The sequence below is a fragment of the Melozone crissalis genome, unplaced genomic scaffold, assembly GCF_028551555.1.
Source record: "Melozone crissalis strain CALT ecotype California unplaced genomic scaffold, PUWL_Pcris_2 ptg000033l_1, whole genome shotgun sequence".
Classification (NCBI taxonomy): Eukaryota; Metazoa; Chordata; class Aves; order Passeriformes; family Passerellidae; genus Melozone; species Melozone crissalis.
The window spans coordinates 7,461,104-7,478,861 of record NW_026535811.1 but is presented as its reverse complement, the minus strand read 5'-3'; the positions used below and the strand labels follow the sequence as shown (position 1 = coordinate 7,478,861).

The following is a 17,758-nucleotide window of genomic DNA, read 5'->3' as shown; positions in this document are numbered from 1 at the left end:
CCATGGCAGGAATGGCCCTGCCACCACACCCAGAGTGATTTCAAGTGTCAGAAATATTGTTTTAAGTGTTGCTCCCATTTTTATCAATCTGTTGGTGCTGCATTGTGTCAGGTGTTCTGTAGGAATTTGGGTGAGCACTGAGGTGGGGTTTCCTTTGAGCACATGGAGGTGGAAGGTAGATTATTTCTGATTATCTGTGTCTGGTAGTAACATAGGGAGTTTTAGCTCCACACTCTGTTTGCATGTCTTAACTCAAGCGTGGATAAAAGGCTGTGTGTTGTGAGTTCTTGGTCCTACCTTGCAAGGCTTGGTGTGGTCAGCAGGATCTTGAGAAATGGATTAAAATGCCAGTGAAGCTTTGGCTGTCTTTGCACTATGAAGAGCTTGATTTGATTGCCTGGAGATGTTGAAACAAAATGAGGGAAGTGTTTTGAAATGGATTTATAACATTCTGCTAAGAGCTGTGAAGGATTTCACTGGAAATTTATTCCTCTGTTTTGTTGGAGAGCAGATCCAGGTGATGTTGGATGCCTAGCAGTGTTACATTGCCAATAAGGGATATATTTATTTACCTGCCTTAAAGGACCCTCAGAGATGGGTTTAAAATTTCCATAAAACTCAGTGCTCTGTAATATAAAATAATAAAATAACACACAGGGTGTGCAGTATGAGTGAAATAATCAGTCTTGGGATGAGTTTATTGCCTCAGGGGGTCACTCCTGCTTAGTGATTGCTTGATCTCATCCTCTTAGAAGGAAAGCAGCAAGTTCATGGCAGTACAACCTGGAGATAAAGCTCTGTAAACCCTGGTGTCTTTCTGAATCATGATGATCCAGCTTTTTATATACTTTGTAGGAATGTTGAGGTACCTTTTTTGTTTGTTTCTAATGAGTAGTTTAATTCTGCCTAAATAATGAAGGTCTGAACAGATGACCCTTGTTTTTCATAACAATGGTGACTAAACTCTACTCAAAACATCATTTCAATTGTTAGTAGCCCATGTTTTACGTGATTAAAGAGGAACTGATTTCATCCTCTTTGATCTTTGAAATTAAAATCATAGATTACATTATGCTGAGTTCTTTGCTCTGACTCTTCAGATTCATTCTGGATTGTTCTTCATCTGTGGCTTTTCTTTCCAAGGAACAACAATTTAAATGTTTGCATTGGGTGCTTTAAAAGTGACCAGAATGGAACTATGAGATTTTTAACTTTCTTCTGTTCAACAGCTGTCAGTCTAACTCATTTGGTGATAGATATCTAAGTGGTCATATGTGTGTGTGTATTTAATAGGATGCATTAATCCTGTGACACAACAGAAGTATTTTTGAATGGAAGAATGATCCTTTTGCACTTGTTCTACACTTGAGCAGCATCCTAGAAGTCCTAGTTGCTCCTAGAAGCCTATAAGGAAAATGTGGTTGTGAGTCTCAAGTGGAAAAGCAGGCAAAGTGTGAGATCCCAAGTACTTTGTTTGCCACTTTTACAATCTTGCTGTCTTGAATTAATTTCTAAAGTAACATTTCTAGGTATCTTCAAAATAAATAGACTAAGAATTTAGAATTGCTGTGTTGCAGCTCACTCTGATGTTTTGCTCTGTGGCTGCTGTAGCTGGTGCCAGCAGAGTTGCACTCAGTGTCCTGTTCTTGGAGACTGTGCTGTCTTCTCTTCCCTCTTGTGACATGGCCAGGAGCTCCACCTGGCCTGTAAATAACATAAATTCTGCTTTATTAACAAAAAACATATACATGGAGTTGTCTGTGATTTTTTTTTTTTTTTTTTTGCAGCAAAACTTGAATTCTCTGAGTTCCCTTCCAATTTGAATTATTTTCTACAACTACCAGAAATGAAGAAAACCCCAGGTTTGAATTTTTTAGCCTATATTGTCCTGAATGGGTCAAAAAGGGAAAATTAAAAAGGGAAAATCAAGTGTAGACATGTCCTTCCTCTGTGCCCTTTTCTGGTAAGAAACTTTGAAGAGAATCACAAATGTTTCTTCAGCAAAATGCTGTGAAGAATGCAGCAAGTAAAAATGTAATGCTTACCTTGTACTTGCTTGTCACTATCTGTGAAACCTGAGGTTGAGGGCATTTCCTGAAATTTACAGAAAATGAAAGGATAGGGAGAAATTGGAGTTACTGTGGTTGTATCTAAAGCTTTGGTGTGTCTCTTCAAATGCAGGATCTGTGCTTCAGTGCTGTAATGATTGAATAGAAGAATGTTAGGATTTATATTATTTACTTCTAAAAAAGTAGTTGCAACATCAAAAGGCAATAAACTGTGTAATCAGAATCTCAGGGGAGGATGTTTGCAAGCCCAGTGGTGGGCAGAGGCAGTAAAAGACCTTGTGGTGCTTGTGCTGAGGAATTTTCTAAGGGAGACTTTTCTTCTTCAGCTCACATGTTCCCGCCTGAGACCTTGTCACTGTCATGAGACAGGAGAAGTGATTTCTCAGGAGATCAAGGTTGTGACTTTCTCTGGTTGTTTATAAGCCATTTTTGTACCTCTTTTTAGCCTGGAGAGAGAACGCCTGTTGAGGGTGATGTGGTGGGTGGGAGGGGAAGGAGGGTGGAAGAAGCAGAGCTGAAGTGCTGAACAATAGACATGTTGTAGTTGGAGGCAAAAAACTTCAAAGTCTCTTAACTCTTTAGTCAGGATTCTGTTCCCTTGGCCAGGTTGCTGCAATACCCCCATGAACAAAACCTTCCAGGTCTGTAGGGATTTACAGCTGTGCAAGTCTCCCCTTTGGATGAGGAACTGGAGCAGTGATGCTGGTTACCAATGGAAAGGGATGGCATGTTTTCAGTAGGTGAAATATTAATGCAAGACTAAACCTCTGTTTATGAACTAGAACAGCAGCTTTGCAGTAGCTGCTCTCTCCCTTAAGGAGCAGGGTGCTGGCTTTAGGGCAGTTTTTGGGTTCTGTCTGACTGAAGGTAGTATGTCACATCAGTTAATAAAATTCCCTCTCCCAGTAATGACCATTTCCACAGAGAGCCAACTTTTTCCTTGTTTCCAGTTGTTTGGTTGTGGACTAAATGAAATTATTGTGCTTTACTTGGGGCTGTCAAGAACTGTCCCAAGTTCTTGACAGTCTGCAGCATGCAAACCTGGGATGCTGATGAGGACATTGATGATTTCCAGCCTGGCTGTGCTTCCTTGACAATTTGATGGTTTCACAGCAAATTGAGCAGCTGTTAGAGGAAACGTTTTTCTTCCATGCCTGACTGTGATTTGTTTAAAGAGAGTGGTCTGCATTTGCCATAAGAGGAGATTTCACTGGGGTGGAGGTTAGTGGGCAGGCAGTTCACTGTTATTTCTATCTAAACAGCTGTATTTGATGTCTTAGAAACCTGCATTAACAGTTATATCAATGCTAAAGGGAGGGCTGCCTAAATAGCTGAAATATCCAGGCACTGGCAAAGACACTCAGTTTGTTGGACAACCCAACCCTGAACAACCCTAAGTGGGATTTTTAAAGTGCTTTTATTTTTTTTTTTTTTAAGAAATACAACCTTCTTTAGACTGGTTGCCTTATGTGTGCATATCAGGTTGGGCACCCAGCTAGAGATGGCAGTGTCAAACAAGTTGTTTTTTTTTTAAATCTTGGCTGCAAGATAGGTGAAAGTGTTGGTTGTCAGCTTCTAGAAGTGAGTGGGTTTGTGGTGTAGAAGGTAAGTGAGAATTATGGCTTCCACTGTAAAGTTGCCAAGTGCTCACTCAGAAAGATGCTGCCGATGTTTCCAACCAGAAGAGAAACTGAATTTGGGAAATGCCAGTCTGTGATAGCAAGTATGGCCAGGAAATAACTCTGCTTCTCTGCCAGCTGCTGTGTGATAGCTGCTCCTTCCTTCTGCCTTGACAGCAAGCTGCAGCCTGGGCAAAGATAAGGTGCTGGGGGGGAGGTACACACATGAAATTATCAGTAACAGTCACAGTCTGGGTAGTTTTGTAAGGCTGGAATACTTTTAAAATACAATTTGCTGGTTTTACCTGACCTACTACAGTAGTCTCTCAGATAGGACTTTGACAATGGTATTTATTAAGTGTGAAAATGGGGACCTTGGATGTCATAAATTTACAGAAGCAGCAGTCTGTGATCAGGGGGGTTGCTTTGGCAGAGAACAAAAATAGCATATATTTTAGCAGTGAAAACACATATTTGTGCTATTATAGACAAGTTTCTGCACTCCAGCAGGGCCAGCACACTTTCTAAGTTGCCAAGTGACCTTTCCAGGTTGGATCTAGGTCTTGGAAAGTTTGGGACTGTTGCTGGGTAATCCTGCAAGCAGCAGTAGGAAATGTGTAACCATTTGTCCCTCTTGCACTGGATTTTAAGTGTCTGCATCCAGTGGGGTTGCCTCTGTTGAAGGAGAATGTGTACACCTGCACTAAATCCCCAATTAGTCCAGCTCTGAAGCACAGCAGCTTTTCTGCAGCAGTTTCTAGGAAAGGCATAACAAGGTGATTCCTCTGGTGCTTCCCTCGTGAGTAAATTAAATCTGTGGATTTAAGGGATGCTGCAGTCCTTTGGGAATTGCACATAGTTTGAGAGTTTGGGTGCCATTTCCAGGGAACTGAACTACCACGTGCTTTGAGAGGCTGAGGTACAGCAAAGGAGCTGACAACTGTTGGATGAGAATGGATTTATTATTGCTGTGCACTGCAGTTCAGTAGCAGGTAACCATATCCCTTCAACTGTGTTGACCCTTGCTAGGATTAGTACTCAAAGTAAATTGTCAGATGCCTGTAAAATGCTGTCTTTATTTTTGGTCTTTCATACTGACCTGTCATATGGGATGATTTTTCTCTAAATTTATCTTCTAGGGTTACTCTTGTTGGAAAATATTTCTCATGTTATTATGGTTCCATTTGAATTTTACCTTTTCAAAGTGGAAATCTGTAGATGGTACACAGTAGTTTATGCTTTTAAATTGTGCAGGCTTTGATTGGCTTTTGAGTATTAACTGAAAAGATGGTTTCCTCAGCATATGGTGTAATAGTGAAGAAGAGACTTGCAGGAAGATGTATGAGCTTTAGGAATACATTTTACAAATCTTTTTTCTAGAGGAGACTGTGTTTGTCTTGTCAGCAATGGTGCTATGAAGCAGTTTTCTGCGGTGGAAGAAGTGCTGGTAAAAATGGAAATGGAGAAATGAAACAAATATGGATGAAAGAAAGTAATCTCTCTCCCACCTTCCACTTCTGAGTAACACAGAAACCATCCCAAGGAGAATAAAGTAGAAAACTGCAATGCCCAGAGTTCAAACACTGAGATTTCTTGATGCTTTTGTGCAAGTGAGCGCTTATTTCCCTTCAATATCCTCACTACTTGCATGAAATGAAGTGACAAATAAGCAATACTGGGTTTTTTTCCAGGATCAAAGAGTGAGGAATCAAAGAGTCCAAATTTGAGGAAGCTCTGAAACCCCAGCTAGACTTTGTGACCAGTGTTTAACCTCAGTCGTGTTCAGTTATACTTTTCTCTGTCATTTTAGTGGACTTTCAAAGTACTACACAAAAATTTGTGTGTCCTTTGCATTTTGGTGGCCATCATCAAGTGTATTCCAGTGCTGTAATATGTGACACTACATGGCTGTGGTGTCAACCTTAGCTTGAGTTGCAGGATCAGCTGAGTTGTTCTCTTCATGTGTCTTCAACTTAAATAATCCATGAATTTGTGTTGGACTTCCACAAGGTCATCCTGTGCTCCTCTACATGGGGAAAACAAACATGTAATGTTCGTTTATGTAATGTAAATGTAATCCAAATGGCAGATTATAGGTGAAGTTCAGAAAGTGGAATTAAGTGTTCCAGAAGCTGAAGTTTTCTGAAATGACCACAAGTACTTTAGAAAGCAGTTGGGGATGTAGATAAGATATGTTTTTGATATCTAGGATGGTGAGATGAGTACTGGGCAGAAAATCTTAGTTTGGTAAGAAAATAGGAAGAGAAAAACCCCAAAACCAAAACAAAACCCCAAAGCTGAAAGAGAATGCTTGTAAACTCTGGTGTACCTTCTCTCCCAAGGTAACAGCTCTCTGTGGGAGTTGTCCTTCTGGCCTTTAGCTGTATTCTATTTAAGGAGGTGCTCAATTCACCACAGAAAAAGCAATTTGGTCCTTAACAGAACCCCTTTGTTTTGTTTATTGTTCTCCTTTGGTTGTGCATTGCAGATGTGCCTAAAGCCACACTCAAGTTTACTTCTGTGAATCCCTTCTCTCTTGGGTGAAATTCAGTCAAAAAAATAGCAGAAAAGAATTGTTTGGATAGAGAAACATCTGTACAAGATCTTAAGGGCAAGGGAGGCAAGTGAGAAACTTGTGTTGGTCAATTGCTCTTCAGTGCAAGGGCAATCAGTGTCAAGGGCATTCCTCAGGTGGGTGGAATTGTTTCCGTTGTTGATGCAGTGGGTTTTTACAAATTTAATCTTGGAAAGTTAAAGCACATGAAATATTGAACTTTGCTGTGTGAGGTATTGTTGATAAAGATGTATTAAAAGTGAGGAGCTCTGGGATGAATTTTCTTAATGCAAAGCTGTGCAGTTTCACATCTAGTTGTGAAAGCTCTAATGTTCTCTCCTTTATGCCTGTAATGTGTCCACTTGTGCACAAGCACATTGGAAATCTGCACTGTTCTTCTGCCTCTGCATAAGGCTTCTTCCTTTTGGTTGTGCTACAGCTCTGCAATGAGGTCTGAAGAGCAGAGAAAAAGAGGAAATAGTTTTGTGGCTGGGTCTAGCTGATTAGCAAACATCATCTTCACAGAGCAAGCTGGTATTACCTAGTTTGGGAGCTGTAATTGTTCCTTTGTTCAGTGCAATCAAAAGTGCAGAAAGTTTCTGTGGCATTGGGTCATTTTTAGTATTGTAGACTTGAAGAGGTTCAGAGAAGGGCAGTAGAGATGCTATGGGGATGACTTTTGTACACGGGATACTTCACTAGCAGGGTAGGACTTGTCAGCCTGGCAAAGGGATGCTCCAGGTCCTGTGTGCCACAAGAAGTTGTGAAGTAGTTGGTGAGAATGCAGTGTGTAGGCAGGAATTGCTCACTGTGCCTCTCTGTGAATGAAACCATTGCTTAAAGTTGGAAACTGGTAGGAAAGAAAACCCCTGTCAGTGATGAAGACAGATGGGGAAGACTGATCAGAATCTGAATTTACTGTGGACTACCAATGCTTATATATTGTTTTAGGAAAACTGGTAATGTTTACTGCAATGATTGGGTTAAAATCATATACACAAACTTATGCATATTATATATTACTCTTGCTTTCAGAGTTTAATGAAATTTTCTTATTCTGGTAAACCAGTCTGATTGAATCTTCTTTTAATCCTCAAAGTTCTGTTTGCTCCTGCCAAGGCATCTTGTTAACAAATCTCTTATGCTAACCAGGTCCAAAGTCCATCATCTTTCCTGTGTGCCAATATCTCAACAAACCCCTAAAAAACTCCCAAACCAAACAAAACCAGCTCCTGTATGATAAAAGCTGTGGGTTTCATGGTCACAAACAATTGTAGGCTGTGAAAGTCTAGGTATGTCCAAGGAGATGATGCCCAGTAGTAGTGTTTCTCTATGAGATGTAATACAGAGAGAATTTGAAATATTTCTTCTTTAATTTCATGCTATGCAGTTTTGGATCATCTGAATTTAGCTACTTTGTGGTATTTGTGTGCTGATCTTTTAGTAACTCTGTGGAGTTAGTGGATATATAACTTTGATCATTAAACTTCATTGTGCTGCAGAATAATAGCCCAGTGTTAATCCCAAGAAACTCTTAGGAGACAAGAAAAATAAGCTCTTTGTGTCACTGTTTAATGAACCAAGGCAGATCAAAGTGCTGGCAGGGGGATGGTGTAGCAAGAGGTTAAACTGCAGTTCTGTGGTGTCCTGTCAGGACACTCCAGAAAACTTGATGATACTTCTATTGATAATTGGTGTCTAAATAGCTCCTTGGTATCTTTCCTGTGTTTCCATGGATGCTCTTTGGCTCATCACTGCTTATGCTAGAGTAATCTACATATCGGAGTGCATTTTTGAAAAAGAATGGCTTAAAGCATGTTTCTCATTAAGTACAAGTGAAATATTTGGAAGGTATTTATTTATTTAACTGGTCTGTCTCTGTGGCAGGATGACAATATTGCCTTATACTGACACATGGAATAGTCAGGCAGGGCTGCTGAGTGACTAACTCAAACCAAAAGAGTTAAAGAGCTGGTGATGGGGGCAGACAACCCTCTTCTGGTGGTTTTTTGGCTTGAACTTTCATGCCTTCTGTACAACCTGGATCATTTGTGAATGTTTCTTTTTAATTCAGTGTCTAAATATGTGAAGGAGTTCCTTTAGAATGGGCAGGTGCTATGGTTAGAGCTGTCTGACTGCTCTCACTGTTTTATCTCCTGATTAGACTCCTTTCTCTGATGATTTCAGTGTGCAGAATTGTTGTGCCTCACACCCCTTGCATGCCCTCCAACTTCCCTTTGTTGCTGAGAAAGTAATTAAACTTTTGGGCCCTGAAATAAATGCTGAAAAAGACCCTTCAGGTGATGAGTTGTTAAGCCCCACTCCCTGTGCTTTGCCCTCTACTTTGTGTTCTCCAGCTGGGCAGGTTTGCAAGTGGAACCTCTTCTGGCTGCTTTTTTCTTCCTTAAGCTCTTTCCTAGGTGAGCTAGAGCCATCTCTCACACCTTTTTTTTTTTTTTATCCCAAAGTCCTGTGTTTTCTTTTGAAAACCAGCTGAGACATTCCTTTTCCTAAACTTTTCCTGCAAATTGTAGAATTGGTAGTTGTGTTTGAGGATTCTCTTCACCCTGAGCCCTCCTCTCCCCATTCCAAAGTCTATAAATACCCCTGGGGCCAAGCAAAGTCCTTGAATACATGAGACATGCATTGAGTGTTTGTAACTTTGACTGGCAGGGCTGTCTGTGCTCTTAGGCAGAGCAGTAATGACCAGTACCTAAAAGGACTGCTTGGTATTATGTTCATTAATCTTGCTGTGGTCTGGCTTTAATTCTGGGTAGGTTAATGGAGAAGAGGCAGTTTCTGTCAGGAGGAAGAGTGATTAAAACAATAGGAGCTGCAGGAAAAGGTTGGGAAACAGATTGTAGGTTTCAGAGATTGGTGTAGGATAGCAAGACCAATTTTGCTGAGTTTGGTAAAAGCATGATTTAAATGGAAAAAGCAAAGCAGCTCAAAAGACACCACCAGATGGATGAGATACAGGAAATACTTCTCTAGTGATAAATTTTTAAATAGAATAATTATGAAAAATTAAAAAACATGCTTTAAAAGTCAGGATAATATGTAGTTACACCTAGTTAGAGTTATGTCTATTTAAATTCCTGGAATATATGGTGCATATAGATGTGTGGAATATATGGGTGTGTGCATGCCACACTTGGTGGGGTAGACTAGTTTAATGTAAGAACTCTGTGTCTAAATAACTATTTAGTGCAAAACAACAGTTTACTTTAGGGTGTTATAGATGAATAATGTGATGGTTGGCTCTCACAAATAAGAGATGAATATTATGTGTATATTAAGAGAAGTTTTGTAGATATGTAGTGATGTTATATGTGAAAAAAGCCAATAACTTGTTTTTAAAATTTTAAAAAGTTTAATGATAACAGAATGGTTGTGAAAATAGCAATATAATTAGAGTAATAATAATTGGAACAATTTGGTGTGAGAAAATAGGAACAAAGAGTTATGTGCGGTATGGGTACCTTTTTCTGGGCAAAATAAGCTCAAAAAAGGACACACCTGAACCGAGGATTAACCCTTAATAGCAATAGCCTGTTGCATATTCATACACCTCATACATGATGCATAAATTCCATTCAAATACAGGATTCTGTCTGGTCAATGTCAACTTCTTCCTATTAATCCTGACGGTGTCTTCAAGGCTGAGTGAGGCAGGATGAAGTTTGTTTCTTCTGATAATGGAGCAATAAATTCTTTCTCTGAGATATTCAGGTGTCCTGTGGCTGCTATCTCAGTGTGAGCCCTTTCTTTAGGAAAAAAGTATCTTACATAGCATAGCTTCTATTTTAACATTATGTTATAACCTAAAACTATATTTAACACACTACTTAAGAGAATGAATACAGCATAACTTTCTAACATAACACACATAATATTCATTTTAATATTTGCAAAAAGCCAATCATAAAATACACATTTTTCATATTACTGTAATATATCTTCCCTTAGTCCTCTTTTCCCTGCCCTTTGTAATTGCCTTGGCAGTCAGGACACTTGGGGAGGCCTGGCTTATTACTAAGAGGTGTGGCATAACAACACCTGACCTCCAACTGAGATGTAACAAAGTGATCTCCACTGATGGATGGCAGAGGAGGAGCTGACTGACAAAACTCTGGGAGGGCCTCAGGGTATAAAAGGCAGAGAATCCATTTTGCAGAAGAGCATATGGCTGCTGGTCATGGAGACTCCTGGCACTGTAATTTTTCCTTATTCAGTCCTTTGTTGTATTTTTGTTAAGGTTTAATAAACCTTTGAGATTTTAGAAGTGAGCATTGTTTCTCACAAGGGAAAGGAGGAGGGTTGTACCTGTGAACATCTCTTGCCCCTGTTGCTGCTGTTACCATGATGCCTTCCTTTTTTAGCCAAAGTTCTGCCAGTAAAATGTTTTCCTTCTGTATCACCTGCCTTCCAGCTATTGCTTGCCACTGAACTTTGGAAGTTCACTGGAGTCCTGTTTTTGTAAGGTCAAGCTGAAGGGATTAAGTGGTGTCCCTGTAGTAGTCTTGGGAAGAAGCCTGAACTTCAGATTTCTGATGATCTGGTTAGCTGGCAACTGTCTCTAGAGAGGGAACATCCATTCTTATTATATAATTGCGTAATTGCGACCTTATACCATCAAAGGTAGCTTTAATATATGTGAAGCACTTCTTATATTGTCCTTGCAAAATACTTGGCTAAACTCAGAAAGAAAATTAAGTACAGTGTGAGTTGCTTAGAACTCTCATTTCGTCACCATACTGGGGTTGTAAAGATCTTCATTAGTGTTTAATTAACTCCTAAACATCTAAGGATAGTTATTTTACAGAATGATCACTGTGGCAGTGTTGGATGAAATGAGTTTTATAATGTTTCGCAGCAAGGAGAATCTCCTGGCAGACTAAAGGAATAAAAGCATAACAAGAAAGCAACCTTGTCTAGCTGAAATTATTGTTCTTCTAAGCTCTGAGTGGTACATGCTGAAAAAAATTACTATCCACTGAATGAGAAGTCTTTTATTCTATTCTTTTGAAGCAAAATAATAACCTGACACTTTCTTTTATCCAGAAATTTTTTGGAAGGCATTAAAAAAATAAATTCATGATTTCCTATGTGGATATGAAGTCAGTTCTCTGAAATGAATGTTCAGTATAAAAACCTAATAGGTAAGAAGAAAGACATTTATTGCATAGCAGTTGGCATAAATTTTGCTTCTAATGAGGATAAAATGCATGTAAATGTATAATTACAGTAATTGTTGTAGTTAGGATTTGTTCATGACAAAGGTCTCATAATTATATAACCTACTTTGGGTTTATTAAGATTTATAGTCTGAACTCTTAATTCCATTTTATTCCTTTAGAAGTGAGATTTGCTAGGGGAGGAGCATTTTCAGGAAGCTGACTTACTGCATGCTCTCAACTATAGATGTTTCCAATTTTCTTCTTGGCAAAACTGGAAGGCTTCTAGTGAGAAGCTGTAAATGACCAAAATTACTGTAATGTGGGGATGTAATAGTTGAAGGCATTCCTGAGTGGACATACTGGATCTGACAGTTTCAGGCTTTTAAATTGTAATAGATTTTCTCCCTCTCAATTTTTAAGTTCTGGTTACAAATAAAAATGTTTTGTCTCCTTTGCAAGGTAATGCAATTTAGTAGTAGCTTTTAAAGGCTATTTCTTCTTGTGTGCTGTTGCACATCCTCTCTGGTGCTACTAGAATTTAAAAAAAGCAGCTTTTTTGTTGTGGTTTGGCTCTTTTTGGCTTGAAGACGAGTCCTTTAGCCACTGCAGTCACAAGTCACAGCATCCTCAGGCTGGTTTTAATTACAGCAGAATCTGCAAGCATCTCTGAAGCACAAAGAAGAGTTTTACATCTCATCAGCTGCAGGTGGGGTTGAAATTGACAGTAATCCAATGTGGCTCTAAAGGGTTCCAGGGTTTTTTCCCCTGCATTGTGCTGCAGTGCTGAAATAGGTTCAGTGCTGCAGCACTTTTCTCCCCAGGTTTTCTGTTTAGACTAAGGTTTAATCCATGGAATCCCTTTGTTCTGTGTTCCCCAGCAAGGGTAAAAGCACACATAGAGTCCTGGCATTCTACCCAGTTCTGTTCTTCTGCAGGTATAACCACCCAATAATGCATATGTTAAATATATATGCTAAATATATATGCTGTAACCACCCCTGAATACTTATTTGAGCATAGTAAATTCCTGTGGTTTATAGCCTAAAACACACCTGCTGATGTCAGCAGCTGATGGACAGTTCCTCAGAGTTTTGCATGTACTGCAAGAATATAGAAGTGATTAATAAACCTTTTTTTATAATGCTGGATTTAGATAACTTGATTTTGCATTATAAATCTAAGAGTGCCTTGCCTAGACTTACTTTGTTTATGGAGCAAACCAAAGCAAAGTATTTCTGAACACTAGAGCACTTTCAGAGGTGGTTCTTAGAGAATGTACATTCATTTTTTAGCTTTTCCTTTGTCTTTCTTAGAACTTCAGAGGAACTCAGGGCAATCCTCTTTCCTCCTCCCTCCTCATCTAATTAAGGTTGGCAATTCAGGCACTCTAACCCCATGAGATTTTGAGTTTCTTTGAGGCTATTAGTTAACCACGATGAATGTGTGCCATTTTCTGCTCTTTGCTAAATATAGAGATGGGACTGGGTCATGGTGTCCTCAGCTGTCACAGGTACCACAGGAACTTTCTTAACCAAGCTGAGCTTTGTCTCAGCTGCAGGGATTTTTGCCTTCACTATTCCAGCTGAGGGTGCTGCTCCTCAACTTCGTGGCTTGGATGCTTAGGAATCAGCTTTGGATTTCCAGCCTGCATGTGTGTCAGTGGCTCATTTAGAGACATTTGGCCTTGTCAGTGAGGTTTAGCCTTAAACCTGAAGAGTTTTTTTTTTCTCTTCTTGGTATTCCTATGTGACTATACACACCAGTGATAATCCTGTCCTTTTTCAGACTGGTTTTGTGAATTTGAACACACTGGACTTCACTCTTGCATGCTCTCAGGTGTAACTATTTGCTATACACAGTCCTGTTCATTTGTGCCCTAAGGAGACATTCCTGTGATGAAGATGATCAGGATCCTGTATTTAATCTCTCCAGCACTTGATTCCATTTGTCCACTGAAAAAAAAATGGATAGTCCTTAAGTACTCAAGTATTTAATGCAGATTTTATTCAGGATTGCACATTATGTTCCATGCTGCCTTAAGTAATTGAAGCTACTTCACTGCAGTCATGCAAATAAAGTAATTGCAGTGTGGCCTGGAATTAGCCTGCACTGGGAACTAACTACCTTGACCTTTTTCTGTTCTCCCTCAGCCTTTCAATTATTTTTTTTAATCAGCTATACGCATTTTTTAAATACTGTCCTGCTTGATGTTGATTTACATATTCTGTGCATGGTCCATCAGTGGATTTTTATTGTGGTTTCAATATTGCTTTTTTATTTAGTTTGGGGACACTTAATCTTTTTCTTTCAGTCACACATCTTTCGGCTAAAATTTTGGAAGTCTAATCTCCTGCCTACCTCAGTAATTAAAGATTGGAAGAAAGATTTGTCTGGCAAATACTGCACATGGGGTGAAGTAGGAAAATGTGCTGAGGATGTCCTGTGAAGGGTAGATGTTCTGGAGGAGGGGTTGTACATACACCTCCACCTGTCTTGTACATAATAACCATACATTATCTCCACTATCTATTTCAGGTTTTTGTTGTTTGTCAGCAATATAATTATTTGTATTTCTTTTAGAGTTTCTCTCCTCACATGTTTAAAACAGCTTGGTTATAACAGCCTTGGGGCTTTGGGGAGGGGATGCAGTCACTCCATACAGTGGTAATCAGCTCCCCTATCGCCAGGCACAGGACTGCATTCTCTTCTTATCTTTAACAATACAAGAGGTGCAGCACTCTTTGCTGGTTTATTACAGCTAAGAGCTTTGGAGAGTTTCACAAAATGAGATGTCACCTCTGCTGTGCCTCCTTTTCTTGGGGAGAGGCCAACTGCAGTGCTATTGCTGATGCTGATGTCCTTCATCTCCTTGAATGAGACTTCGTGGCATCTTCCTCTTCCCATTTTTGTCCTTCTCCTGCCACTTTTTATTGTGTAATTGGCGATCAAGGCTTGTGAGCTCATCATTTCCTTGAGTTGGATTTTGTTCCTTTGTCATAGAGAGGGTGAATTACAGTCCTAGGTACATTCTTGTTTCTGTGTATTGGTTAAGGAAGGCATCAGTTCCTGAAGGACTGGCTGTAATCCCCACGACCCCATAAGAAACCTGTAGGCACCTTGTGGCTTCAGACCATTAACTGGAGCATTTGCTGTCACCACATGTCTTTGGAAGTGCTTGAGTGTGGCTTTGATGTGCCCTTTCTCAGGGCATTGGCCCTGCACTTCTTCATAGCACAGGCAGAGCCAGGTATTGTATTTGTGGGGGGCCCCAATGAAGGAAGGAATGGTGAATCTGACTCCATGTTCTCAGAAGGCTAATTTATTATTTTATGATACTATACTGTATTAAAGAATACTATACTATATTATACTAAAGGATACAGAAAGGATACAGACAGAGTGCTAAAAAGCTGATAATGAAAACTTGTGACTCTCTCCAGGGTCTTGGCACAGCTTGGCATCGATTGGCCAAAGAGTGAAAGCAACTCACAGCAGAATCCAATGCAACAATCTCCAAACACATTCCAAAGGAGCAAAACACAGGAGAAGCAAATGAGATAATTATTGTTTTTCTTTGAGGCTTCTCATCTTCCCAGGAGAAAAACCCTGGGTGAAGGGATTTTTCAGAGAATGTGAATGCCACAAGCCAGGGTCTGCTCCTGGGCCCTGACCTTGTGCCCTGCCTGTGGGGCAGAGGGGCAGATTGGTTGCTGGAATGTGCTTGACAATGTCCCAAGGCAGCCTGTGGGCTCAGGCCAAGTGGCAGCACTGGGTCTGTGTGTTAGCATTCAGGAACACAATCATGGAATGGTTAAATGCAGGGGCTTTCATTGAGAGCTCTGGGTGTCAGGGATAGACAAACCCAAATCTGACTCCAACATGTTTTCAGACCAAACATGTTTTATATCCTATTGTTATATAACTTACATATTAATTATTAAACTTGCATTGTTCTATTGTATGCTTTGATTTCATCCAAGCATGGATTTCTTGTGATCTCCTCAAACCTCTTACATAGTTTCCCATGATTCTTTAAACAATAATTATATCTAACCACATCTAACAATTATATCATTTGTCGTATACTGACTACACAGGTGCAGTTTCACATGATCTAGGAAATACAAGGCCTAACATTTCCCAGGGCCTACCTTTAACATTTTCCCAGGGCCTACTAAGCCTAACTTTCTTTCTACCTCCCTGAATTTTGTGGTTTTAAAATCTTTTACTGTCATGTGCACCACAGAAGGATTTATAACTATAGTTCTGGTGTGTTAAGCACAACAAAAGTGACACCCTCATTTACAACTCTCATATCTCCTTTTCTGTGCCTCCTAGGGTGTTTCAAAGATGACCGTATTGTGTTCTGGACTTGGATGTTCTCAACCTATTTCATGGAGAAGTGGGCCCCCCGGCAGGATGACATGCTCTTCTACGTGCGTCGGAAACTGTCCTACGTCACTGGGGAGAGCACAGAGGGCAAAAAGGTGAGTAACAATGTGTTGTAACTTGGGAAGCCTAAGGTAGCATGGGATTTGGTGGTGTTGTGGGGTAGCTGGCACATCAGAAGAATTTCAAAGCAAGGATGAGGAATTCCCAGCTCTGCTCACCACAAGATGTTATACAAAATCGGTCCATGAGGAAATACCATGGTTAAGGTTGTGAATGCCAGGTGACCCTGGTCTCTTCCAACCCTAATGATTCTGTAACATCAGCAGCAGTGTAAATGAGGTGCTCTGTTATGGACTTGAGAAAATGAGAAATCTTGCCTGCCTTTTTGGAAAGCTGACTTTTGTTTTGCTTCTCAGTGATGATACTTTATAAACTCAAAGCACAAGTCTGTAGGAAGAGAGTAAAAAAGGAGAAGATAGTGACACTGGTATGTCTAGAAGAAAACTGGCTGAGATTACCAGAGTATCAGGAATGAACATCTGTTGGGTGCACTCAGTAGCAGAACACAAGCAGCCTCCTGGAGCTGGGACACAGCAGTGACAAACAGCAGAGAAACTCCTGTACTTTCAGAGTCTACCTTTAAGACAATGTAAAGAACTCATAAAGAACTATTGTTCCTTGCAAGCACAGTCAGGTATCCTCGTGCTGCTGCACAGATTTTCCCAGGAGAGATCTGAGCAACATCTTAGATTCCATGGCAGTTTTCATCTTAGGTGGGGGAAACAGAAGCATGAGGTAGGATGGTTTTACTGAGAATTAAGGTTGGTGGCTGTAGGAAGGTAAAAAGAGAAGGAAAAGACTGGGAGTGATTTCCTGACACATGTAAATAATTGACACTGTTGTTGAATCACAGGTGTTTGTGCAAGGTGTCTGTAAAAGTGTTTGTGACCAGCTGCACAAGAGTTCTCTGGGTTCATGTGTGCTGGTTTAAAGAGCCACAGTTGTCAGCTCCCTTGAGAAAAAGATTCCAGAAGGTTTTCCCACACTTTTGATGGAGATACAGAAAATGGACCGACTTATGTTCTCTCTTCTCCCTGGCCCTCCAACTTCCACCATAACAACCACTAATGAGAAGATGGAAAAATATGGTTCTTTGTCTATCAGATGAGTGGTTTAGTCTTCAGCTTGTGTATTTGGAGTTTACGACTTACGGGGGAAACTTCCATCCTGATTGTTTGTTCCGTGACTATAAAAGCATCTCTGTTTCACATCAAGTGATATTATGGCTTTTTTCAGCCTGATAAAAGTATGGGCTGTTTAACCTCTTGTCCTTCTCAACAAGGAAAGTGAATCTCAGAGACAGCCTAGTTACTTAAATCCATTCAATGATCAATCTGTTTAACTGATTCATTAGCTTAAAGTGTCTGAAGCTCTTGTGGATAGGTGATAGTGATATAAACCCTTGTATTTGCTCTCAGAGCATTATTTAAACTTTTTAAAAGCACTATAAATAATTTTTATTTGGGAGGAGGTTGCATAAGTGGTGGTTACCACAAAATCAGTGTTAGTGAATTATGTGGGGTAACAACGGGGATGGGGAGTGGGCTTTTATAGCACTCATAGCATTTTGTAACTCTTCTGTGGCTGGCTCTATTTTCCATGGCTTCTGGGAATTGAACCTTTCCTGTGACTTTGAAGTGCTTCAATTGCTTTGTGAAACTTCACAGTTGGTGATTCATTGGTACTTGTTCAGCTGTCCTCCTGTTAGATTTCACTTGACTGCTTTGTAGTTCTAACTCCTCTTTTATCTGATTTTTGAGCCTGCCCAGTGCAGTGAGACACCAAACAACTACTCCTACACATCTAATTATGATTACATGGTTTTTAATTTACTTTGTAGTTTTGGACATTCTTCCTTGAAAAATGATGCCAAAGTGATACTGT

At 40.0% G+C, this 17,758-nt stretch overlaps 1 protein-coding gene across 2 annotated transcripts in view; it reads left to right on the top strand.

Moving 5' to 3' along the window:
• The window catches only part of KIAA0930 (KIAA0930 ortholog), a 47,722-nt gene that overhangs the window by 7,017 nt on the left and 22,947 nt on the right, over positions 1-17,758 (top strand). For both annotated transcript variants that reach the window (XM_054282097.1, XM_054282098.1), the window contains exon 2: positions 15,761-15,909. In XM_054282097.1, the coding sequence (XP_054138072.1) occupies positions 15,761-15,909 (149 nt within the window). The remainder of the gene's footprint in view (positions 1-15,760; positions 15,910-17,758) is intronic.